A 27,870-nucleotide genomic window follows, 5' to 3' on the forward strand; every position below is an offset into this window, starting at 1 on the left:
TTCAAATGTACAGTTAATAAAATACAAGGGACAAACAAACAAGGCCAAAAAGCAAACATGCAATAAAAAGCCCAAATAAGCACATATACAACGAAGCATTAACTTCTATGCCATTTGGTCTCTGGTTGAAAGTTGTCTCATAAATAAAATTTACAAATTATACGACAAATATAGTTTTTATAAAATAAGGCATAACCAGTGCGGAGAAGAAGTATTCATAAAGAGAGAGTGTGTGGATGGGTTTTTAGAATATAGATAATAATTTGTAAAATGTGCAGAATAAAATAAAATAAAGAATAGAGAAAACTAGGTGAAAAATAACAAATAAAGAAAGACGTGCTAAAATTGATTAAGAATAGAAAATAATTAAGAATACAGAAATGAAGAACCCCTCACCCAGATCCTCATGATGTGTAGAAGGAATTGGAGCGAAATGTTTTTTGCAGTCCGAACTTTTTAAAGAGATCTTATAATTACTATAACAAAGATAACACACAAGCTTAATCGCAGGTTGGATGGAACTTCCTTTGTCTTTAACATCGGTTGGATTCTTCACGAAACTCATCCTTGGGTTTGATAAAAGTCTTAGTCTTTTTTCATAGAACAGGTATCATTTTGACCAGAAGTTGACATAGGCTTCTTATTTTCTAAAACACATTTAGTATATGAATATATAAAATAAGGAGATGTTGTATGATTGCTATCTGAGATAAATATCCACCAAAGTGTAAATGTAGTGGATCTAAGTAATGATAGGCAACCGTACGGCCTTCAACAATGAGAAAACCCCATACCGTATGATCGGCTCTAACATAAAAAATAAGAAACAATTCAAATGAGAAAAACTAACGGCCTAAACAATAACAAAACAATTTACAGAAAAGAAACATGGCAGACATGAACCAACGTTAATAAATTAACTACAGGCTCCTGACTTGGGACAGTATATAAAGAATGTGGCGGAGTTAGTTTTTTCGTTTGAATTGTTTTACATTTGTAATTTGGGCGCCTTGCATATAGTTGACTATGCATTTTTGGCATAGGTCATTGTTAAAGGCCGCACTGTGACCCATAGTTGTTAATTTCTGTGTCATTTGGTCTAATATGGAGAGGTTGTCTCATTGGCAATATGTTTAGAAGGGATATAGTTACAATACTGTTGTCAGGTCATTAAAAATTGCACATTTTGGCGTTAATATTGATTCACTTATGGGGTCTCTGCATCGGAACTAAACACATTTATTTAAAAACCAGTTTTTGGCATGACACGGGTTGTGTTCTTCTCATATACGTTATGATGGTATGATACTAAACCCCTCACGGGAAGGATTGTGCCTGATATTCATATGATAAAGACATAATCTTTCAATCAGTTTAATTGACTTCTAGAGCTGGCATGTCAGTTAACTGCTAGTAGTCTAATGTTATTGATGTATTATTGTCATTTTGTTTATTTTCTTTGGCTACATCTTCTGACATCAGACTCGGACTTCTCTTGAACTGAATTCTATATGCGTATTGTTATGCGTTTACTTTTCTGCATTGGCTAGAGGTATAGGGGGAGGGTTGAGATCTCATAAACATGTCTAACCCCGCTGCATTTTTGCGCCTGTCCCAAGTCAGGAGCCTCTTACCTTTGTTAGTCTTGTATTATATTTAATTTTAGTTTCTTGTGTACAATTTGGAGTTTAGTATGGCGTTCATTATCCCTGAACTAGTATATATATTTGTTTAGGGGCCAGCTGAAGGACGCCTCCGGATGCGGGAATTTCTCGCTGCATTGAAGACCTACCTGTTGGTGACGTTCTGTTGTTGTCTGCTCTATGGTCGGGTTGTTGTCTCTTTGACACATTCTCCATTTCCATTCTCAATTTTATTATCGAATATAGAACAGGTATTGAATATTATTGACGGCCGTACAAAAATCTGTGTTTGTGTATATGCACGACCGATGGATTATTGTTGATAGTTATCTCATTGTCAATCAAACCGCATAGCCTGATTTCATGTGTACAAATGTATATCGAAGAATACCGAAATGACCTTTTTTAAATGTCGATAAAAAAAACTTTGAGGGTTCGAGTTTTTAATGAGACATTTATGCTGGGACTATATACTAATTATTTGCTCTAAACTCTTCAGTTTTTGAGATATAAGCCAAAAACCGCATTTTAGCCCTATGTTCTATTTTTAGCCATGGCAGCCATGTTTTCAGACGAAACAGAAAAAAACCATAAACTTATTCTAGATACCCTAAGGATCATTCAGCAAAATTTTGGTAGGAATTCGTAGAGTAGTTTCAGAGGAGAAGATGTTTGAATTAGTTTACACCATACGGACGACGATGGACGCCAAGTGATGGCAATGAGTTACTGCCCTTTAAAGACAATTTTTCAGAATTTGTCCATCTAGTTTGCTTGCTTTGATAGTTATCAAAGGTACCAATATTATAATTTAGTACGCCAGACGCGCGTTTCGTCTACATAAGATTCACCAGTGACGCTCATATCAAAATAGTTAAAAAGTCAAACAAGTACAAAATTGAACAGCATTTAGGATCCAGAATTCCAAAAAGTTGTGCCAAATAAAGCTACGGTAATCTATGTCTGGAATAAGAAAATCCTTAGTTTTTTTTTCGAAAATTCAAAGTTTTGTAAACAGGAAATTTATAAAAATAACCACACAATTGATATTCATATCACACCGAAGTGCTGACGACTCGGCTGGTGATACTCTCGGGGACGAAACGTCCAAAACTGCTGTATCAATTTCAGCAAAACTTAGGCTAAATGAGTTTCTGAATATCTAGTAAAAGGAATAAAGACAACTTTGCATGTTTATGCATATATTCCAAAAATCTAAGAAGATAATTATTATGTCCCAGTTAATAAACTACACAGGGAACAATAGCTGTTGTATTTATTCAATGGAACAACATGGACAATAGAACAGACAAAAGTTTAAAAACCCCATCCAAGAGCAGATGACTTTGTAGAAAACTTTCATTTGGTTTGCTATAAAGTATTCTATTACTAAAATATAAATATGCAAATTACAATAGGAACAGTGCTAAAAAAATTGTCAGAAATAAACTGTTCATGATTTAATCAGTGTTTAAATTGAACAGATGAAAAAAAAACCAAACACATTATTGATATTTAATAAATACAACATCACATGTATTAATTGAATTCCATTGCAAGTCGATTTTTTTCGTAAAGTCTCTACATTTGTACCTCAATTTCATCATACAACGAATGATTGTTGACTGAAAACTTGCGAGGTGGACGCAGATAGACTCTTTATTACGAAATAACCTGTTTGTTAAGAGAAAGACATTTTTATTGCTGTTACTCGTCTTTAAAAAAAATGGGAGGCGACCAAAGATTCTAATGCAACAACGTTTGTCACGTTCATTTAGATTGGATAACGTCACTTTTTTACATAGCATCAATTGACAATTGATGCTATGGGACGTACGCGCAAGCGCAGACAGCATATGACAGATTTTAATTACATGTTTTAACGTTGTTTTCTGTCAGTTTCATTAGAATGGAGATAACAATATTGTATTTTAAGCTCCGACGGCATCAATTGGGGATTTGATGGTCGCAAATACCCGTTTACTGTCTCCGCTAACGCGTCGCCAGTAAACTTAATTTGCGACCATCAAATCCCCAATTGATGCCGTCGGAGCTGAAAATACAATACAGTTATCTCCTAAATCACATCAATCATTGCTCGATAAGGTATTTTTATCAATTCATAAAAAAGAAAAAATAACCATAGGAGATTATCTAGACATTTGAAGTTAATCATGACAAAATAATCAATTTTTTAACTCATTACAAGTGTAAACTATTTTCCGTTTTTCTTTTACTCTATAATTATGACAAGAAGTACATGTATCTTCAACAATGGACACTTTCCAACATTATGGACTAAAATAGACTTCTTGACAGAAATATACTTTTTATTGGTCTTTCATTGCTTATCATTTTTATGAACCCGTGACAAAATGTCGAGGGAGCATATTTGATTAACCCCTTTTGATGGTAAGTTATATACTGAAATGTTCAACTATTACCAGTAAATTTGTGAAATAAGTCACTGGTTACAATGTATAAAGTACACAGGTATTCGAACATCTGAAATATAAAGAGCCTACACCTCAGCCTACAGATACACATGCCTTTTGTCTAGTATTCTGGAGACAAAGAAATGACCGTTCATCGTATGAAGAATTGCAAAAAAATGTTAGCAAGCTTATTCTTTATGTTGTACTTTTACACTACTGTTCCTGGTAAGGGGAGGATTGGGATCCCGCTAACATGTTTAATCCCGCCACATTCTGTATGTATGTGCCTTTCCCAATTCAGGAGCCTGTAATTGAGTGGTTGTCGTTTGTTGATGTGTTACAAATTTGTTTTTCGTTCATTTTTTGTACATAAATTTGGCCGTTAGTATAGTTTTCTCGTTTGAATTGTTTTACATTTGCGATTGTGGCCTTTTGTAGCTGACTATGCGGTATGGGCTTTTATTATTGAAGGGCGTACGATGACCTATAGTTTTTAATGTTTGTCTCTTGTTGAGAGTTTTCTCATTTGCAATCATACCTCTACTTCATTTATATATTTCATGAAGAACAACACAAGGGATACTGGCTCATTTTCACAAGTGAAATGATAACTCCCTATGTTTATTTGTTGTGTTCAAAAGCGCTTTTCAGGCTTTAAATGTTCATCAGCAATGCCAAAATAAAAAATAATAATGCCAGGTAACGTGTAAATCATATATTTCAAAAAATTAAAGCAAATAGCTGAAATGAAATTAAGTATATTTGACTTATACTATTTTATTGTTTGTCATTTCTATACATTTTAAATAAATTGTAATATTCCTACTAAATCTGCTTTGAGGCTGTAAACTACGCTACCACTATCATAACATTAGTCTCAACTCAGGCTGTATAATGCAGGTTTATAAAAATTCGCAACTAATAAATTTTCTTTTTTGACATCAAACGCGAGTCCAAAAGGATCACCAATTCCATCATCTTCCCCAAGCAGCTTTCTTGCTTGCTTACCATCTGGTGACAATACAACTATACTTCTGTTACCAGACGATGCAATATACACATTTGAGTTTTTATCTACAGATATCCCTCGCGGAGAGCGAATTAATTGATCTTTATTTTCCCAAATCTTCTCTCCAGCCAACGAGCAGCATGTTACCGTATGTTTGGAGTTATTGGTATAAAAGATCCTGTCTTTATAAGTTGCTACATAACTCCAGGCGGACAAGGTGTTATCTTTAACTAAAGTAGAAGAACAATTGTCCGACATATTTACTTTCTGAATACCTCTGCCAGTATCACAGTACAACAAATGGTCATCTGAGTGACATAAACCGTAACCATTTCCTGCCGTTTTTATTGTACGATCAACTATGTTAGCTGAAACGTTTATTATTTGCATTTGATTAGAACATAGAACAGAAACAGCGACCGTTTTGTTGTCAATACAGGTACCGTCAGCTGGGAGTTGTGTTGACCGAGGTATGCCACTCTTAAAAGTTCCATCTTCCGTTAAAATCTGCAAGCGATGGTTCCCGTGGCCTATTATAATAAGGTCACCTGTAGGAGAAATGGAACATCCAGTGATACCAGAAATATCTAGTTTTCTTTGTAATGTCATTGTTATATCATTGATAGTCAAAGGGGGTACATGTTGCAAAGAACTTGTCTGTGCTTGAATTTCTTTCCCTGACTTTATAAACACCAATGGAGAGCTTGATTCGATGGATATTATACCTAGTGAAGTAACAGTTGCCAATAAATCGGTTATCTTTTCCTCAATTTTACAGTTTATGTCTATCTTCCGCAAACTTCCATCGTCGAATAAAGACTGCAGAAATGTTTCATGTTTTTGAATTTCTGTTTCAATCATTTTACTCCCTAGAAATGCTTGAAGGTCTGAAGCATATTCTTTTATGGCTGAAATATTATTTTCCATTGAATTAACTTTTTCCGTATTTTCAGCGAGTTTTGCTAGTAATTCCTCAACTTGTGATTTCACTTTCTTTTCGGCAGCATATAGATCCTGGAGCAGTCGTTGCTCTAGAGTGTCAAGGTGTTCGTTTATTTTATATTGGACCTGCTTTATTTCATCATGAAATTTCTGCTTTTGGTTATGGATTTCAAGAAGGTTTTGTTTTCTATCTTTAACGACTCGCTCGATATTCATATTGATATTTTTCACATTCTGATCAAAACTTTCCAATAAGACGGAAGTCTTGGCTGTTTGTATGACTTTCTCCAGCGATAATATCCCAACACAGTTAGCATGGTTGGAGTGAATACACAGTGGACAACAGACACTTTCATGTTGGGGACAATAATTCTGGAATTTTCTGTCATGCTGGGCACAGTATTGTGATATATCGGCTATCGACGGTGGTAACTGTTTATAGTTGTCGACAGGTATAACGCCATGGTTACGAGTGGCCTTTGATGCATTGTGATGCTTCAGACATTCGGAACAAAGTCCTTCGTCACACTCAGGACACCAGAAGTCGGCATTCGATGTCATGTGTTGAGAATCACAAACACCACATATTACTGTGCTGGATGATGCCATGATTGTATTCACTCTGGAAAATTAAAAATGAAACCGTTAGACAAATTGTGTCACTTTAAAAGAGGTCTTTGAATATTATAATGGTGAAGAAGATTCCTACATCAGTATAGCTAGGCATACAATATTAGAGTTGTCGTTGAAAAAGGTTGTTAAATGAAAATGAAAATATTTATTGATGTAATTGCATTTTAACGATACTTAATATGATGCATTTAAATAAAATGGTAATCTTAAATTAATATACTAAAATTGAGATGTATCTCAAGTCAGGCAGTCTGTAATTGGAATGAGTTAAAATGATTGGACATGTTTGTTTGGCTCTTACTAGAAAATCAGACCGTCACAGCAATCCCCGACTTCGAGATTTTCTCTGTTCTGTAAATGGTCCATAGTTAAACAAAAAAAGGCTCCTTACAAAGACATTTTGGTTCATTATTTTTTTGTCGGGAAAAAGACTTTTGTCAATTTTGTTAAACTCTAGATACATATTAAGCAGATGCTGTATGAATGGAAATGAGTCATAACGACTAATATGTGAACAATCATAGGTCAGAGGAGGCCTTCAAGAATGAGGAAAACCTATATTGTATAGAGAGTTATTAAAGGAATCAGTATTCAAGATTGACTGTTACTTGAAGATTCAAGCAAAATACAAATACTAACTGTGTTAAAAAAAAATGTTACTTGTAAGAATTTTTCTCACGTTTTATATTATTGAGTTGAGAATCTAGATGTCGGTTAATAATTTTTAAACACAAAACGCATACATACTTATTATGTTCTACCAATTTAGATATTGTAGGACAAGACTTTTACGAGGGGCTCCACTAAACATTATGTTATGCTGCCGTCAGTATAAAAGTGCAATGTTGGACTGCCAAACAGTATTTATATGTGTAATAAGGAAAAGCAGATAAATTTATTTTCCAACCTCCAAACAGCCAAGAGTTGATATTCTTATACGACATCAATACAAACTAGAGGTCAGGATCTTAAGAGCCTGAGTCATTCACCTAGGTCTACGTGAATCTACAACAATAAACGATCTTTAACACTGTGGACTAGCATCTAGTTCATTACAAAAATCGTTTTTTGTTGATCTTGTACTAGTATCGCTTATCCTTATTTTGATGACAGTTACTCTCTGTCTTCTTTAAACAGTTTTTGCCCAAAACACAAAAAAAAAGGTAAACAATCGGCAATAAAGGACAGTAACAACCACAAAGAGTCTATTTACTAACGATTGAGGATAAATTTAACTTATTAATTTTGTAGATTTAGACTTGATCATCAATGTTACTTTCAAAGTATCTATCTATCTTTTAAAAATAGCTTTTCAATATAACAGGTAACGTCATTAATGTTGCACGTTGTGAATACAGCTGTTACACAAGCCAGCCTCTTTAGAGGAGATTAATATTCATAGATGTTTGTTTTGTTTACGTACAGGTTCCACGATATGATTTTTGTGATTAATCTCATAGAGACATACCTTGAGAATTTTATTAATCAATGCAGACGAGAGACCATAAATTTTATAGAAACTGCTAAAGTTTGGAAGGCTTATAATAAACAAAAGAAATCACTCATAAAAGAGAATGGGTAAGAATCACAACAACAGGATCAATGATATTTTGTCAAATTAACTTTGATTTTCTTATTTTGGACTCTTCGGGTAGCTCTAAAATATAATGTGAAAAATAACGATAGAAAGTAGGCTGATTTGATGCCAATGCTAAGGGAGAGGGAAGGGACGTTTGACGCATGACCATAAGGCACAGGTATTTCCTATCTCCAGAAAGGTCTTGCATAAGTTACACCAATAAATTTAACAATATCAGAAAATCTGTTAAACTGTAGCCAAGTTTGTTTAAATTCGGCCAAGAAGTTTCAGAGGAGAAGATTTTTGTAAAAGTTTACGGACGACGGACGCCAAAAGCTCAACTGGCCTGATAAAACATTAAGTCTTTTGGAAGTCATTGTGAACTGGAGAAAATGCATTGTGTTCATTAAATCATAGAATTTAATTAAATGGGAGACAACTCATGATCATTTTTTCACTACATTGTTATTTTCTAGAAGTTTCTCGCGTTCTTCAAAAAGGGAATAATTTAGATAAGTTTAATGCAACAAACAAATGTTTTATTACAAAAGTTAATTCCGTTTTATCGTCTCTAATGTCTAATGGGTAGTCTTTAAAATTTGACACCCCAATTTTACAAAATATAGCAATCAAATTGCCCACATTTTTAAAACGGGTAACATTGTTTTATTGAGCTTGACGTTTGCATGGATTTGTATGTACATATGACAGCGATATTTAATGAAGTTTAAAACTTACATGCAAAATTGAACGGTCTAAAATATGTAATCCTGCTATCTTTGATGAGTTTATTTTGAGGTTTATTTACATGATAAAATATATGTTATATCGACCAGGAAGGTTAAAATATAGGTATGTGACGACATGCTACACGTGACTCACATGCGGTATTTATAGATTGAAACAAAAAATTTCTCAATTTCTCATATGAAAAACTCAAAACCTCGAGCTCAAAACATGCATTTTTGCGGTACATTCTGTAGACAGCATTTAATCAAAATGAAATAGAACTGTAGTTTTAACATGTTACCTACTAGTATTCCTTTGATCTTCTAGTGAGCGATCCTCTGTTATAAATTTATAGCATTTGTATTAGCTGTTGGTCTGTACTATCCCGCTGTCATAGGAAAAACACATAATCGATCATAATCAGAGTAACTTAAGCATGCATTAAAAAGTTATTGCACTGTTTGGCTCTTCATCTTCATTTTAGTAGAAATGTAATAATATACAATTTGAAAGATCCTGAACACGACTGATTTTTGTGAAAAGGAATAATCATAATTCAATGGTGTAGAAACATGAGAAAATAGATAATCTGTCTTTATAGTCCACAGGATTAAAAACACGTCAAAATCAAATCCCCTACCTCCCCTTCCACATTTGTTCCACCCTTCACCCCGAATAGGAAATGGTTGTCTGATAAGCCCTATGGATTCATTGACAATCATGATAAGGTATCAACTAAAATGTTATTATGTTTAGTATGTTTTAACATCTGTTATTGTTGTATACTTCTTTTGTCATGTTTTAGGTTGATATATTCCAAGATAATACCTACATTATACTTGGATGGGCAAGTGCGGGGCCCGTAATAGATTTCTATCATGAAGGTTTGGTACCATTTAAACGTTTAAACCCGCTGCAATTGTTTGCATCTGTCCTAAGTCAGGAATCTGATGTTCATTACTTGTCATTTGCTGATGTGTTCATAAGTGTTTCTCGTTTTTATACGCCCGTCTAAGACTGGACATATTATGGTATACTGTTGCCCACCCGTCTGTCCGTCCGTCTGTCGTACCGTCCGCCTGTCCGTCTGTACGTCTGTCCGTCTATCCGTCGTCCACACTTTGGACAATTATTAAAAAAACGCTTCCACCAACTTTTACGAAACTTTGTTGCATTGTTTATATCTATGGACGTAAGCTCCCTTTCGATTTTTATAAATTTCAGATTTTTCGTTCCAATGTTGTGAAGTTTTCTCCTTGAATAAAGGGGGATTTTCTAGTTTTCGTACTATAACTCAAAAACGCTTTCAGGAACTTTTATGATACTTTGTTGCATTGTTTATATCTATTGACATATGCTCCCTTTCAATTGTTATAAATTTCAGATTTTACGTTTCCGTGTTATGAATTTTTATGCTTAAAAAAGGGATTTTCCAGTTTTGGACAATCACTCATAAACACTTTGAGTAAATTCACAAAATTTTATGAAACTTTTGTGAATTGTTTATATCTGTTGACTTAAGCTACCTTTCAAAAATTAAAAGAAAATTAACATTTTAAGGTCACCGAATGACCTTCAACAATGAGCAAAGCCCATACCACACAGTCAGCTATAAAAGCCCTTTATAAAATAAAAATGTAAAACAATTCAAATGAGAAAACTAACAGCTTAATTAATGTACAAAAAAATCATTTAAAGCATAAAGACAAGCTTAAAGGGCAAAGGGCGTATCATGCGCTTATAGCGCAGGTCCTTTTTGTTTAGATTAAACCGTTGGTTTTTCCGTTTGAATGGTTTTAAACTTGTATTTTTTTAGGCCTTTTATAGCAAAAAGGCTTCGTGTTGAAGACCGGGCTTTGACCTATAATGATTATTTTTTTTTATAAATTGTGACTTGGATGGAGAGATTTCTCATTGGCGTTCATATCGCATCTTTTTTTGTTTTTGTTTTTGAGAAACATACCTACAATAAACAATTAGACGTTTAATATAATTACCAATATCGTGAAACATACATAATAATTGAGACAAGTAAATAGAATGAGCTCTTGAAATGATTCAGGGGAGTCGAAAAATACTGGATAAAATAAAAATAGGCAATAGCAGACAGTGTTTAACCAGGCTAGTCTTAACCGATAATTTTGTCCTTTTTTGCATGGTGTAGCAACATTTTACTGCGATTCAACTGAGTCTTTTAGGTAATGTCTTAAAAGTGAGGCCATTACAAAGCTGATAAATATTGCGAGATTCGATCTGTTTAAAGTAAATTTTATAAAACTTAACAATATATCAAACAATACTCTTTAAAAAAAAAACCTGAACACAATCACAAGTTATCATGAATGCCATACGTCTATCGTAATGATATATTAGCTGAAAGATGATTTTCCTATATTTAAAGTAACGCTGTTAAATGAAAAGGCGTGACACTTTTCTCCTTAAGAAAACAAAAATCCAAGCTTTTAAAACAAGACAAAGTATTCTAACAAACTGAAAAGAAAATTATTAGTAAATATATTGCTAAGATTTATCAGATCTTTAACTTATCGCTATACAAACAAAATAAATAGTATCTTAAATAAACTACGAACACTGCCGTTAAAGATTAGTTAACAATTGTTATGTCCTTTGAAAAGTAAAACCACAAAAATACTGAACTTTGAGAAAAATTCAAAACGGAATGTTCTTAATGAAATGGCAAAATCAAAAGCCCAAACACATGAAACGAATGGACAACAACTGTCTTATTACTGACTTGGTACAGACGTTTTCTTATTTAGAAAATGTTGTATTTAACCTTGTTTTATAGCTAGCTAAACCTCTCACATGTATGACAGTCGCATCAAACTTCTTTATTATGGCAACGATGCGCTAACAAAACAAACAGACACTATAGATAAAAATGTCAAAAATAGGGGTACAGCAGTCAACATTGTGTTAAAATCGTAATCACTTTTAAAACTTCTTAGGAAAAAAGATAAGAAGTTAGCGATATCCTTGAACTCTACTTTCCGCTATATAGATGATGTTCTTTCACTAAATAATTTAAAATTTGGTGACTATGTCGAACGCATCTATCCCATCGAACTAGAGATAAAGGACACTACGGATACAGTTAAGTCGGCCTCATATCTTGACTTACATCTAGAAATTGACAATGAGGGTGGGTTAAAAACAAAACTTTACGACAAAAGAGACGATTTCAGCTTTCCAATTGTGAAATTTCCATTTCTAAGTGGCAACATTCCAGCAGCACCTGCATACGGGGTATATATCTCCCAATTGATACGATATTCCCGTGCTTGCATTTCCTATCATGGTTTTCTTGATAGAGGGTTGCTGCTCACAAGGAAGCTATTAAACCAAGAGTTCCAAATGGTGAAGTTGAAATCATCCCTTCGTAAATTTTATGGACGCCATCACGAGTTGGTTGACCGTTATGGAATAACCGTTTCACAAATGATATCGGATATGTTCCTTACGTCGTAACTACAATCCCCTTCCCTTTCATGAATGTGACCTACCGAATTAGACTATGCACCGGATGTGTTATCACATAAGCAACACGACGGGTGCTACATGTGGAGCAGGATCTGCTTACCCTTCCGGAGCACCTGAGATCACCCCTAGTTTTTGGTGGGGTTCGTGTTGTTTATTCTTTAGTTTTCTTTGTTGTGTCATGTGTACTATTTTTTGTCTGTTTGTCTTTTTCATTTTCGCCATGGCGTTGTCAGTTTTTTTTCGATTTATGAGTTTGACTGTCCCTTTGGTATCTTTTGGCCCTCTTTTAAATTAAACAAATATGTAACAAGGAAGCACAAATAAGCATATTTCAAATTTTACAACCTCGTTCAAATAAAAATAAATATACAGTATTATCAGAAGTCATTTACTAGTTTTGTTTTTGATGGGAAGTTATGAGTAGTTTCCTACAACTTTATTCTATTTGTTCAAATTAAAGTAAATTAAAGAAAGATTATAAGAAACTGTAAATCAGATGAATTAAAACTTCAGTGGAGTTGGTAGATGTGTCTATTAATGCTCAATAATTGCTTAGCAATGTATAATATTTAGACATTGCAAGACTTTTTTTGATAATCTACAATCATGAGACCCCGCTTAACTGGCTAAAATGTCAAGCTTAATTGACAATATTCGAGTCACCTATCGCTACCCGGTGTATTAGATCGCTAAATAAGAGAACAGAGTTCCAATGTCCCCCGCGTTGCACTTAGGGCAGTTATTATCGTATCCTTAAGGGTGCATTCATGAATGGACTAATGGACGGACGCCCGGTATTTTTATGTTCTCCGCGACGCGATACACAGGGGACAAAACGACATGCATAAGAAGGAAGGGAAATTGTATCTGAGGATTTGAACCTCAGCAAAAAAGGCCGCTGTTGGTAAAACTGAAATAAAGGAGGAAAATAAAACTTTCTGATTATCCAATTAATTGGTGATATATTATACGAAAAGAGAACATTATATTATATGTCTCTGTTAAAAGTTTTTTATGTTTCATTTAAATGTGTCAATTAAAGTATAACTGAAATATTTTCTTGGTTAAAGGACAACGATATCATCTCAGGTTTCATTTAAAGGACCTATTTGTGGTTTGTTGACTGAATAGATTACTAAAACTTATATTTAACTTTCGTATTTACACATCAATGTTAACTATGAAAAGTAAGATTACTCAAATGATAACAACTATTTCTTTTTATTTCAAATATTTTATTGATATCAGTCATTAAAGAAGGAAATTAAAAACTGACAGACATAGTACCCGACCACGTCCACTAGGTTTTTTTTGTCCATCTGATGAGTTGAGCCTTTTCCAACTGATCTTTATAGTTTTTTCTTATGTTATACCACTGTTCCAGGTTAGGGGGAGGGTTGGGATCCCACTAACATGTTTAACCCCTCCACATTATGTATGTATGTGCCTGTCCCAAGTCAGGAGCTTGTAATTCAGTGGTTGTCGTTTGTTTATGTGTAACATATTTGTTTTTCGTTCATTGTTTTTATAAATAAGGCCGTTAGTTTTCTCGTTTGAATTGTTTTACACTGTCATTTCGGGGCCTTTTATAGCTGACTATGCGGTATGGGCTTTACTCATTGGTGAAGGCCGTACGATGACCTATAGTTGTTAATTTCTGCGTCATGTTGGTCTCTTGTGGAGAGTTTTCCCATTAACAATCATACCACATCTTCTAGCCTATAAACATCATCACCATAAGAAAGAGGAACGAATATAGACAAGAAATCAGAAGCACATATAAACTAATGCATTAACTTCTACGTCATTTTGTCTTTTGAAAGTTGTCTCATCGGCAATTATTGCACATCTGCTAATTTTTATATTGATGATACTATCAATGCGATTTTCCATGACCGAACACACGAACGCACGGTTTTTTATGCTCCCCAAACGCTTTGCGCGGGGAATAAAATCAACAAATTATACGACAACTATTGTCAATAAGGCTTTACCAGTACGGAGAAGAAGTATTCATAACGAAAGAGGGTGGGATGGGCTTTAAAGAATAGAGAAGGAAGACCCAAAATAAAGTTAAAAAAACTACATAAAAAATAACTAATAAGAATAATGGGGTGCTAAAATCTAAAGGAATAGAAAATAACAAGTAAACTTTATATAAAGAATATAGAAAAATGGACTTAAGGATTTAAAAGAATACAGAAATAAAGAACCCCTTACCCAGAACCTAATAAAATGTGAAAGGAATTAGAGCGATATAATTGTAGTTCAAACTTTTTGAAGGGATCAAACTACAACAAAGCTAACCAAAAACTTTAATCACAGGCTGTTATTATCACTTCAGAATTTTCCTATTCTTCAACATGAGTTCGATTGTTAGAGGAGTCTTTTGTAGACGAAATGCTCGTCTGGCGTATTTATAATAATAATCCTGGCACCTTTGATAACTATTTACACCACTGGGTCGATGCAACTGCTGGTGAACGTTTCGTCTTCGAGGGTATCACTAGTCTAGTAGTCAGTACTTCGGTGTTGTCTTGAATTTTAATTATATGGTCCTTTTTTATATAAATGTCCTGTTTACGAAACTTTGAATTTTTCGAAAAACTAAGGATTTACTTATCCCAGGCAAAGATTACCTTAGCCGTATTTGGCACACCGTTTTGGAATTTTGGTCCTAAATGGTCTTCAGCTGTGTACTTGTTTGGCTTTATAACTTTTTTGATCTGAACGTCAATGAGGAGTCTTTTGTAGACGAAACGCGCGTCTGGCATTTTAAATTATAATCCTGGTAACTTTGATAACTATTTACAGAAGATTCATCTCCGTAATAACACCAGCATTATCTTTTTCTTCTTCCTTAAATTGGCTTTTCCTTGACTTCGACGTAAAACTTACTTACTCTTCTGACAATAAGACGTCATTACACCTTTTCAATTGAATTGGGTTTGATTAAAGTCTTAGTCGTATTTAACAGCACAGATATCATCTGATAAGAGGTTGGAATAGGCTTCTTTTTTACTAAAACACTTTAAGTACATACATATATAAAAATCAGTAGATGTGGTATGATAATATCGACCTAAGTTCAAATGCATTAAATGTAAGCAATGATATTCAATTGTACGGCCTTCCACAGTGGGAAAAAACAATACCGTTTGGTCGGCTGTTAAAGTCCTGTAATGAAAAATATGAAACCATTCAATTGAGAAAAATAACGGATTAATTAATGACAAAACAATTGACGAAAAACAAATATGACAGGCGTGAACCAACGGCAACCACTGAACATCAGACTCCTGACTTGGGAAGGCACATACACTGAATGTGGCGGGTTTACGTCAACTATGTTTACGTGTATATTCAGCAATGAACACTCTCCAACATTATGGACTATAATTGAGTTCCTGACAAAAATATCTTTTTTTATCAATCTTTCATTGCTTATAATTTGTATGACCCCGCAACAAATGTCGAGGGGCATATTGATTTACCCCTATTGATCGTTATGTATATACTGAACTGCTGGTGAACGTTTCGTCTTCGAGGGTATCACTAGTCTAGTAGTCAGTACTTCGGTGTTGTCTTGAATTTTAATTATATGGTCCTTTTTTTATATAAATGTCCTGTTTAAGAAACTTTGAATTTTTCGAAAAACTAAGGATTTACTTATCCCAGGCAAAGATTACCTTAGCCGTATTTGGCACACCGTTTTGGAATTTTGGTCCTAAATGGTCTTCAGCTGTGTACTTGTTTGGCTTTATAACTTTTTTGATCTGAACGTCAATGAGGAGTCTTTTGTAGACGAAACGCGCGTCTGGCATTTTAAATTATAATCCTGGTAACTTTGATAACTATTTACAGAAGATTCATCTCCGTAATAACACCAGCATTATCTTTTTCTTCTTCTTTAAATTGGCTTTTCCTTGACTTCGACGTAAAACTTAATTACTCTTCTGACAATAAGACGTCATTACACCTTTTCAATTGAATTGGGTTTGATTAAAGTCTTAGTCGTATTTAACAGCACAGATATCATCTGATAAGAGGTTGGAAGAGGCTTCTTTTTTACTAAAACACTTTAAGTACATACATATATAAAAATCAGTAGATGTGGTATGATAATATCGACCTAAGTTCAAATGCATTAAATGTAAGCAATGATATTCAATTGTACGGCCTTCCACAGTGGGAAAAAACAATACCGTTTGGTCGGCTGTTAAAGTCCTGTAATGAAAAATATGAAACCATTCAATTGAGAAAACTAACGGATTAATTAATGACAAAACAATTGACGAAAAACAAATATGACAGGCGTGAACCAACGGCAACCACTGAACATCAGACTCCTGACTTGGGAAGGCACATACACTGAATGTGGCGGGTTTACGTCAACTATGTTTACGTGTATATTCAGCAATGAACACTCTCCAACATTATGGACTATAATTGAGTTCCTGACAAAAATATCTTTTTTTATCAATCTTTCATTGCTTATAATTTGTATGACCCCGCAACAAATGTCGAGGGGCATATTGATTTACCCCTATTGATCGTTATGTATATACTGAATTGTTCAACTATTACCAGTAAACTTGTGAAATAAGTATATGCTTATAATGTATAAAGAGCACAGGTATCCAAAACCAGAAAATAAAAGCATACTCCGCAGACGACAGATAAACGTACCCATGTCTAGCAGGTGGAAACAAAGAAATGATGTCCATCGTACGAAGACTGTTTACATTATCACGCGTAAAATGACAATTTTTTATTTTTTATTTGTTGTGTTCAAAGCTATTTTCAGGATTTAAATGTTCTTCAGGGATGCTTTAAAAAAAATGAAAGCCAGCTAACGCGTATACCACATGTTGTTACACATTATATCATACGTTTCATTTTTAGCCAGGCGTTGTCAGTTTATTTTCGATTTATGAGTTTGACTGTCCCTCTAGTATCTTTCGTCCCTCTTTTAAAGCAAATAACTGAAATGAAATTAAGTATAGTTGATTTATACTCTTTTAAATGTTTGTCATTTCAAAAAAATTCAGATAATTGAATTCTTCTACTATTCCTTCTAAATCTGCTTTAAAGCTGTAAACGACGTTATCACTATCATCACTTTGGTCCTCAACTTAGTCTGTATAAAGCAGGTCCATAATAATTCGCAACTAATAAATTTTCTTTCTTTGTATCAAACGCGAGTCCATAAGGCTTACTAATTCCGTCATCACTTCCAAGCAGTTTTCTTGCCTGTTTTCCATCCGACGACAAAACAATTATGCTATCATTACCATATGAGGCAATATAGACGTTTGAGTCTTTATCTACATCTATTCCTCGTGGAGAACTAACTAATTGATCTTTGTATTCCCACATCTTCTCTCCAGTCAACGAGCAGCATGTTACTGTATGTTTGGAGTTATTGGTATAAAACATTTTGTCTTTATAAGTTGCTACATAACTCCGGGTGGATAAGGTGTTGTCATTAACTAAAGTAGAAGAACAATTGTCCGACATATTTACTTTCTGAATACCTCTGCCAGTATCACAGTACAACAAATGGTCATCTGAGTGACATAAACCGTAACAATTTCCTGCCATTTTTATTGTGCGATCAACTATGTTAGCTGAAACATTTATTATTTGCATTTGATTCGAATATTGAAAAGAAACAGCGACTGTTTTGTCATCAATACAGGTACCGTCAGCTGGGTGTTGAATCGAAAGAGGTATGTCACTCTTCAAGATTCCATCTTCCTTTAAAATCAACAGACGATGATTGCCGTGATCTATTAGAACGATGTCTCCTGTAGAAGAAAAGAAACATCCAGTGATTAGTTTAAATTGGAATTTACTTTGTAATGTCATTGTTAAATCATTGATAGTCAAAGGGGGTATGTGCTGCAAACACTGTGCTTGTATTTCTTTCCCTAACTTCATAACCACCAATGGAGAGCTTGGTTCGATGGATATTGAACCTAGTGAATTGACAGTTGACAATACGTCGGTTATCTTGTCCTCAATTTTACAGTTTATGTCTATCTTCCGCAAACTTCCATCGTCGAATAAAGACTGCAGTAATGTTTCATGTTTTTGAATTTCTGTTTCAATCATTTTACTCCCTAAAAATGCTTGTAGTTCTGAAGCATATTCTTTTATGGCTGAAATATTATTCTCCATTGCATTAACTTCTTCTGTATTTTCAGCAAGTTTTCCTAGAAGGTCTTCAATTTCGGATTTAACTTTCTTTTCGGCAGCATATAAATCCTGAAGTATCTGTTGTTCTAGAGTGTCAAGGTGTTCATTTATTTTATATCGGACCTGCTTTATTTTATCGTGAAATTTCTGCTTTTGTTTCTGGATTTCAAAAAGATTTTGTTTTCTATCTTGAACGACTCTCTCGATATTCATTTTGATATTTTGTAGATCCTGATCAAAACTTTCCAATAAGACTGAAGTCTTAGCTGTTTGTATGACTTTCTCCAGCGATAATATCCCAACGCAGTTAGCATGGTTGGAATGAATACACAGTGGACAACAGATACTTTCATGTTGTGGACAATACATCTGGAATTTTCTGTCATGCTCTGAACAGTGATGTGATATATTGGCTATCGACGTAGGTAATTGTTTATACTTTTCGACAAGTATAACTTCATGGGCACGTGTAGCTTTTAATGCATTGTGATACTTCAGACAATCGGAACATAATCCTTCGTCACACTCAGGGCACCAGAATTCAGCATTTGTTGTTCTGTGTTGAGACTCACAAACACCACATATTACTTTGATAGATGATGCCATATTATGATATTAGTATTCCCTCTGAAAAATAGAAAGAAAAAAAAACTGTGAGCCCAATTTTGTCACTATAATAGAGATCATTGGAGGATAGTGATGAAGTATAAAACAGCAAGATAGTTAGTAAGTCATATAATATTAATTTGGCTTTTTATGACAGTAACTTTTAAAGTACTCTGATAATCTTTATTGTCTCAAAACAATCTACTAAATAACATTTCATTAAAAGAAGCTTAAAGTGCACTTAAACCAAGTAAGTCAACAATCTCGGAATAAATGAACTTATTATGACATTTATTTCATGTCTGACGGACTGTAATTAGTTCAAATTGTTAAACATGCTTGTACGGGTCTTACATGATTGAACAAGCATTTTGCGAGTATTGCATGGCAATACATAGTCTCCTACCGGTTTAAAATTCATTGTATTGGAACAAAATTCTAACTAGATCTACAACTAGTCATGGTGTAAACTATATAACCAAAATTAAGTCAATATCTTCAAGGATGACAAAAAAAGTGTTGATAGCTGATTAAATTATTTAAGTGAATAATCTTAATCCAAGGAAAAAACTGCACAAAATCGTCAAACCAGAACAAAATTCGAACTTGATATGTGACTTGTCATTATAAAACTATTTAACAATTTTCCAATCGATGTCTTCAAGCATGACAGCTAAAAGTGCTGAACACTGATTATTTTAGTGATTTTTCTAAGTCTAAGGACCTTAACTCTGCACAATCACCAGACCGGAATAAAATTCGAATTTGATCTGCAACTTGTCACAATAAAGCAATACGTCAAATATAAGATCAATATCTCCAAGCATGAAAAAAAAATAGTGTGGTAAAATGATATGCCGGACTGATGAATGGACGGACAGCCGGCCGGAGTGAAAACCTAAAGTAAAGTCTCCTTTGGTTTCGTCGGTAGTGGACTAAAGAAACCGGATGCCACAGCAATCTCGGGGTTAGATCTACTTTTTTGTTTAAACGGTAGATCGTGTTAAAAAAGTTAAAACCTTACAAAGACATTGCTTTCCGTCAATAAGAATAAATTAAAAAAGGAGTCGTAGGCCTAGGACGACTTCGATATGTTGAATCATTTCTAGATCTGGTCTTCTGACTATTTTTCTTTTTAAAGTTTCTCTCGCCGATCTATGATTGGTAAAATTCGTCCTTTAAGGGCATTAATTCTAATAAGTCGTCTGACAATTTTGATGCGAATAGACCGCGTGAAGATCTAAACTTTCTGAACATTTTTGCATCAATCAGATTTTTCTCTATATTTATAACGGTTTTCAAAATAATAGACACAACTTGCAATTTTATCTTTGTTATTTTTTCAGGTATATTGGCCATGTTGTTTGGCATGCCGAGACATTGGACACATTTTGGAAACTAGATACCCAAATGATGAGTATTGCTAAGTTTTAAAAAGTAGTTTCAAAGAAGATTTTTGTAAAAGTTAACGGATCACCACGACGGACGACAAGTGATGAAAAAAACACACAAATAAACACGTGCTTCCTTCAAACATTTCATAAGGAAATGTATGCAATGTCTCAATTGGTACATTCAGATCATGTCTCAATTGGTACATTCAGATCTGAATCAGTGCAGACGAGAGACCGTGTACTTGGTAGAAACAGTCTAATGCACGTTTATGTATAAACAAGAGAAATCATGTATGAACGATATTAATAATGAGATCAATAACATCTCGATTAATGACATTTTTGTCATTCTGGGGAGGGACGTTATTATTTCGTAGTGCATTTCTTTTAGAACATAAATGAAAATTAAAAAAATCCCACCTGCGCTTTCTCAATGAAATTTTTACAGTGTGTTGTGCTACTTTTGGAACAAATTATATCAAAATTATAGAAAACTTCATCGGCTCTAACTCAAAATATGGAAATTTTATGTTTATGGCGTCTTGAAATCTTTTGACAGCTGCCGAAGTGCTAATTTTTAACCTTTTTTAGCTGGACCAAATCACTACTTTCCTTTAAAATTCTGGCCCCAATTTTTTTTACTGTGTAATTTCATCCCCCTACTTGCAATTTGAGGCATTAAACATGGAGAAATAAATTTGAAAGGGGTATAAAAATTAATGGCAAGTCCCCACTGTTAACACTAGGGACTAAAATCAAGGGACGACAATTGTGGTCTCGGACCTAATAGGATAGAAAGAGTTGACCAATCTTAAAAAAAACTTGGTATGACCAAAGCTTAATAAATCATAACACTGCTCACAAAGTTTCATAACAATAGGATATATATTATAGACAATATCTTAAATTCTATACTCATCTTTATGTGTTAAATTTTGACGTTAAAATTGAAAAATTTTAACATTTGGGGCTTTAAAAATTAAAATATTGCAAAAAAATACTTTTTAAATGCTTTAATATATAATTTATCATGTACTAAAAGTAACAGAGTACTCATTTGATTTATCAGAACTAGCATAATTATTCAAAAGTCAAATTTATATGAGCCTGCTCCTAAAAATTGAGGGTTTTCAAAGAAGGGGGGCCTTGCATGAAGATGTAATATTTTCCAGCAATTTTAAATTTGTGAAGCTTTTTGGTTATAAATAATCCTTACATATGTATTGAATGAACATTAAATGGAAAGAAAAGTTACAAATAACATACATATTAGTTTAAAAGAGTCTTAGGCCAAGTAAGACTGGAAAAAATTTAGGGTCAATTTAGGCCTTTGTCTTTTTTATCATTTCTATACTCATTTACCTTGATAAAACAAATCTGAGCACAAATAGACTCTTTCAAATAACTTTCCTTGCAGACAGTATGGTCTGATACAAAGATTTTTGCCTTTTTAGTGAAAAACTTGCATGCAATTTTAGTCTCAACAGGCTTATATTTAAAACACTTGCTATCCTACAGAAGAAAAGAAAGATATTATGTGAAATGGAATAGGTACAATAGACATTGTAATGTGCTTTTAATACAAATTTAGTGAGATCTTTATTATGGACTTCAAATGTTATGTACCAAGCTCCCCACTTTTGACTTCATCCAAACAGGGCGTTAGACAAGGGTCATTTATACAACACATTTTGCACATATTGTCTGAGATAATCTTCTTTTCTGTAGATTCAGAGTTCATAAATAAGTAAAAGAACTAGATACAGGCATAGAAACACAAATATTGACACATGAAAACCTGTCAGATAGAAAGTCAGGGTGCCATTTATGCATCAATATTCAAAAAGCTATAAATGCCTATTTTGACCATAAAATGCCAAAATTTGTCATTTTTGCAGAAATTCTATAAAATAAAATTTTAAATTCTTTAGTTTTACGCTATTTGACATATTGACACCATCAAATCATTTAGGGAAGTTGCCAAAGTACGGATTCTATATTTACAGATTTCACCTAATAGGATATAGAAAGAGTTGACCAATCTTAAAAAAACTTGTTATGACCAAAGCTTTATAAATTATAACATTGCGTACAAAGTTTCATAACAATAGGATATTTATCATATACAATATGTTAAATTCTATTCTTATCTTTGCCTGTTAAATTTTGACGTTAAAATTGAAAAATTCCAACTATCAACATTTGGGGCTTTAAAAATTAAAATATTGCAAAAAAATACTTTTTAAATGCTTTGATATATAATTTATCATGTACTTAAAGCAATAGAGTACTCATTTGATTTATCAGAATTAGCATAATTATTCAAAAGTCAAATTTATATGAGCCTGCTCCTAAAAATTGAGGTTTTTCAAAGAGGGGGGGGGGGGGGGGGGGGCTTGCATGAAGATGTTATATTTTCCAGCAATTTATATTTGTGAAGCATTTTGGTTATAAATAATCCTTACATATGTATTGAATGTACTTTAAATGGAAAGAATAGTTACAAATAGCATATCATATTAGTCTTAGGCCAAGTAAGACTGGAAAAAAATTTAGGGTCAATTTAGGCCATGCCACATATTTACATTAAAAAAATGCATATTGAGGCTATAAGAAATTAAAAATTGTGTCTGTTTTATCATTTCTATACTCATGTGACATGATACAACAAATCTAAGCACAAATAGACTCTTGCAATTAACTTTTCTTGCAGACAGTATGGTCTGATACAAAGATTTTTGCCTTTTTTAGTGAAAAACTTGCATGCAATTTTAGTCTCAACAGGCTTATATTTAAACCACTTGCTATCCTACAGAAGAAAAGAAAGATATTATGTGAAATGGAACAGGTACAATAGACATTGTAAAGTGCTTTTGATACAAATTTAGTGAGGTCTTTATTATGGACTTCAAATTTTATATATATATGGAAGTGTTTAACGACCTAGACTGGCTTTTCAGCCCTCGCATGGTCGTCTCGGTGCCGGAAGGCGTTTGGAGAGCTTTATCATATTTTATGCCGTGGGTCAGGAAGAGGTAGTGGAGGACGCCATATGTAGGCCGCCATCTTGGTTTTGGTGAGTTCGTTTTCTTTTGTTGACTCATTTTGTTGTTATTTCTTCACAACGGCTGCTTTCAGGGCCAGTTTGGTCAGCTTGGCAGTCCGCTAATCTCGATGATTGAAGGAGTACCGGTAGATGAGTCTCGGACGTAGTAATATAGATGACAGGAAGCGTTATCAGGACCAAAGCCGCGAGGCAGTGAAATGAAGGTCAATAACCCAACACCTAGGATACAGCCCTCTGACGTTCATCGGCATAACACTCCCCCATGATACAATGGGTTTTGGAGTGCATGTTAACGCGGGTACGCCTACTACTACGTCTACTGTACGGCTTGGATTGGTTTCTGTCATCTAACGTAGTAAGTCGGTGATCATCTAACTGCAAACCCTCATCGAAGATAGCGGGTAAAGGAGAGCTGGCCCAGCACGTTCGTTCAGCTGTAATGACTGAGACGTGAACTTTATGTATCAAGCTCCCCACTTTTGACTTTATCCAAACAGGGCATTAAACAAGGGTCATTTATACAACACATTTTGCACACATTGTCAGAGATGATCTTCTTTTCTGTAGATTCAGAGTTCATAAATAAGTAAAAGAACTAGATAACAGGGCGTTAAAAATTAATGGCAAGTAACCCACTGTTCATGTGAGCCAACATTTGTTCCTGTGAAAAAAGTTCCAGTGGAACTAATATCACAGGAAATATGTTCTGGGAGAGCTTTTTTCATAGATAATTTCAATATAATTTGTTCCATCTCTATGAAATAAGTTCCACACTTTACTTGGTGAAATAAGTACCGGGTTGGTGAAATTTGTTCCTTACCTAGTGAAATAGGTTCCAGATTTGTTCCTCACCTGGTGAACTTGATGATAAGTTCTGGGTTTGTAAAATTTGTTCCTCACCTGGTAAAATAAGTTCCTAGTCTGTGAAATATGTTCCACTGGTTAAACAGGTTATCTTATATACTGAACATTTGTCATCAATGAGTTTAAAGTTATCATTCAAGTGCATTATAAAAATAAGTATAATATATTGATAATATAACAAATGAAAAATGTAAATCATCCAATTAGAATCTTGTGGACTATAGCAAATGTTTAATTATAAACGTAAAAAATATCAAAATGACAGTCCCACTTTGAGCCAGAAAAGAGTAGGATAGGATAAGAAAAATCTTTCAGAAAAAATTAAAGTCAAAGATGAACATGAACATATGAACTAATTTGAAAAGGACAAAATAATTGATTAATGATTCCAAAAGACATGAAGAAACAAAAGACACACTCTTTTGAAACGGTTCCATGACAAGTACATGTATGACTAGAAACAGGGCCATGACAGTTAACAGGAAGCAAGGAGGAATACCACATATAACATAGATACAATTTATGATAAATTACCATCGCTTTATCCTGTACAACTTTACAGTCATGCCGTCAATTGCACATGTATCCCATGCCAGCACACTCAGTACAGCATTTAGCTTGCTTTATAATTAAAGTGTAACAAGAAAATGTTTCGCTGTGCAATATGTTGCAAAGGTACTTATTTCAGTGAAAATAGGTTTGAGAAGAACTTATTCATTGATTTCTTTGAAATATGTACATATTGGTCTTAAACTAATATCACAGGAACTTATTTAAAACTTTTAATATTAACTGGAACAAAATTCATGGAGCTTTGATATTTGTTCCGGAACTTATTTCATATTTGGTAAAAAATTCCGGAACAAATTTTACAGTGCTGGAACATATTTTCTGTGATATAAGTTCCGGCGGAACATATTTTTTGTTACATTAACACTAGGGACTATATTCGTGAACAACGAAAATCAAGGGACGACAAAATCAAGGGACGACAATTGTGGGCTCGGACCACATGTTATGATAATTATGTTGAGTTTTTATACAATATAACGATAAGGAGATAAAAACAATTCCATTGTCAAAACAAACGGCCTTATTTATAACAAAACAATTTACAACCACCAACTAAAGGCTCCAGATTTTGGGCAGGCAAATAGAGAATTTGGCAGGTTTAAACATGTTTGTGGTCGCTTAACCCACCTTCCCCCCTTTGCCTGGAACAGTGGTGTTCAAGCACAACATAAGAACAAAAAATACAAAACAAAATAAACAGGGTTCGGCAGAAAGCATAAAACAGTAAAATAAAAACAGAGACCGTACGTGGCATGGTGTTTATACAATTAGAGGACAAAATATCCCTGTTGTCGTACATTTTTGTGTAGAGTTATATGTTGTAAAACTGAAATATCTAAATGCAGGAAAGGACTGTTATGGCTGTTAATATTTGATTTATTTCAGGTAAATCCATGTTGGTAAATTTCGGCAGCAAAATTTTGAGAAATCTAGATTATTTGACGAAAAAAATATTAAGATAAAGGAAAGTGATTTGAATTTATAAATTAAATGGAATCAATCGGTAGTAACTGAGTTTGGCCATAAACTGTGGATCATCAAAGTACAAGAACAAGTTTGCTATCAAATGGGTTCATTTAGTACCAATAGCAATACATAAAGCCTGTCGATAAACTTAATTGACGAAACATACATAAATCATAAATTTTGTTATGAAAAAAAATATTACCGTAACGGCTTTAATCATCTCATCACATCTACAGTAGGTATATCTTCTAATTTGAGAATAAGGCTGTATATATGAGTTGCAGCAAATAATTTGCAATCAGATTTATCAATTGACTTTTCAAACAAATAGAAAACTTGTTTTCGATAAAATTGTTTTGATGTGTAGTATACAGAGCGGAAAGTCAAAACTGTAAACCAAATCAAAAGCACGTATTTTATCTAATATATTCAAAGTTTTTAGACTGAATAAATGGTTACTTCCACTATTTTTATATGTTATAAAATATTTTTGGCAAAAAAGCAAAGTGACCCGAATTCGAAAAATTCAATCAAAGGAATATTTATACACAATAAATCACAAATGTAAATGATTAGATTAATAATAGTGATTAGAGTACATCTAAACAAAAACATGTATACACATATGAAAATAACAACATTAGAAAATGACATTGATAAAACATTAAGTCTTTTAGAAGCCACTGTGACCTGGAGAAAATACGTTTTATTCATTAATTCATAGAATTTAGTTAAATGGGAGACAATTCATGATAAATTATTTGAAACTACAATATTGATATTATCTAGAAGTTTCTTCCGTTCTTCAAAAAGGCAATGATTTAGTTAAGTTTGAAGCAACAAACAAATGTTATATTACAAAAGTTAATTCCGTTTTATCGTCTCTACTGCCAAATAGGCAGTTTTAAAAAAGAATGACGCCCCATTTTTACAAAATATAGCAAATTGCCCACATTTTTAATAATGGTATTTCATTGTTTCCTTGAGCTAGACTTTTCTATGGATTTGTATGTACATATAACAGCGATATTTAATGAAGCTTAAAACTTACATGCAAAGTTGAACGGTCTAGATTTAATATGTTATCTTGGAACCTTTGATGAGTATATTTACATGACAAATGTTATATGGACCAGGAAGGTTAAAATATAGATATGTGACGACATGCTACACGTAACTCATATTTAAGGTGTTTATAAATTGAAACGAAAAATATATGCTATCAAATTCTTAGTTGGGTAGTATAAAATAAAACTTATCCCCCTCTTTCAAAGATGAATGTTATTACAAATGTTCTTTGTGAAACAAAAGTATTTTATTCTGTATCTTTAAGTGGCCAGAAATGCGTTTTATCGATTGCCTTAAGTTCGTTTTGTACATTTGGATTTTGTATTCCGAAAATCATTCAAACCATGGCGCCATGTTTAAACTGATGTTATTTAGTTCCGACTCGAGGAAACAATTTTCTTTCAGTGATGAATGTATTACTTCCCGAATACAAGTTAGCATTTTATCGATTTTTTTTTTTTTTTTTTTTATGAAATTGAGAATGGAAATTGAGAATACGTCAAAAAGACAACAATTCAACAAAAGAGCAGAAAACAGCCCAAGGCCCTAAATGGGTATTCAACACAGCGAGAAAATCTCGTACCTGGGCTTATATTTTGTGTTAGGTTATTCAAAATGTTGTTTGGCTCTTGAAATTTTCACATAGAAAGACGGTTGAAG

The 27,870-nt window shown here is 33.5% G+C and overlaps 2 protein-coding genes across 2 annotated transcripts; both read right to left on the bottom strand.

Moving 5' to 3' along the window:
• Positions 1 to 4,778: 4,778 nt before the first annotated feature.
• Positions 4,779 to 9,102, bottom strand: LOC139520354 (E3 ubiquitin-protein ligase TRIM71-like). Its single transcript, XM_071312924.1, has 2 exons — positions 8,980 to 9,102; positions 4,779 to 6,651 (listed from the first exon to the last, which is right to left on the bottom strand). The coding sequence occupies exon 2, from the start codon at positions 6,636 to 6,638 to the stop codon at positions 4,956 to 4,958; it is 1,683 nt and encodes a 560-aa protein (XP_071169025.1). The 5' UTR covers positions 6,639 to 6,651; positions 8,980 to 9,102; the 3' UTR covers positions 4,779 to 4,955.
• Positions 9,103 to 17,554: 8,452 nt separating this feature from the next.
• On the bottom strand, positions 17,555 to 27,300 carry LOC139520355 (transcription intermediary factor 1-alpha-like). The gene is made up of 2 exons (XM_071312925.1): positions 27,194 to 27,300; positions 17,555 to 19,299 (listed from the first exon to the last, which is right to left on the bottom strand). Exon 2 carries the CDS (start codon positions 19,276 to 19,278, stop codon positions 17,602 to 17,604), a length of 1,677 nt encoding a protein of 558 aa, XP_071169026.1. The 5' UTR covers positions 19,279 to 19,299; positions 27,194 to 27,300; the 3' UTR covers positions 17,555 to 17,601.
• Positions 27,301 to 27,870: the final 570 nt, after the last annotated feature.

This window comes from Mytilus edulis, chromosome 4, assembly GCF_963676685.1.
Source record: "Mytilus edulis chromosome 4, xbMytEdul2.2, whole genome shotgun sequence".
In the NCBI taxonomy this organism is placed as follows: Eukaryota; Metazoa; Mollusca; class Bivalvia; order Mytilida; family Mytilidae; genus Mytilus; species Mytilus edulis.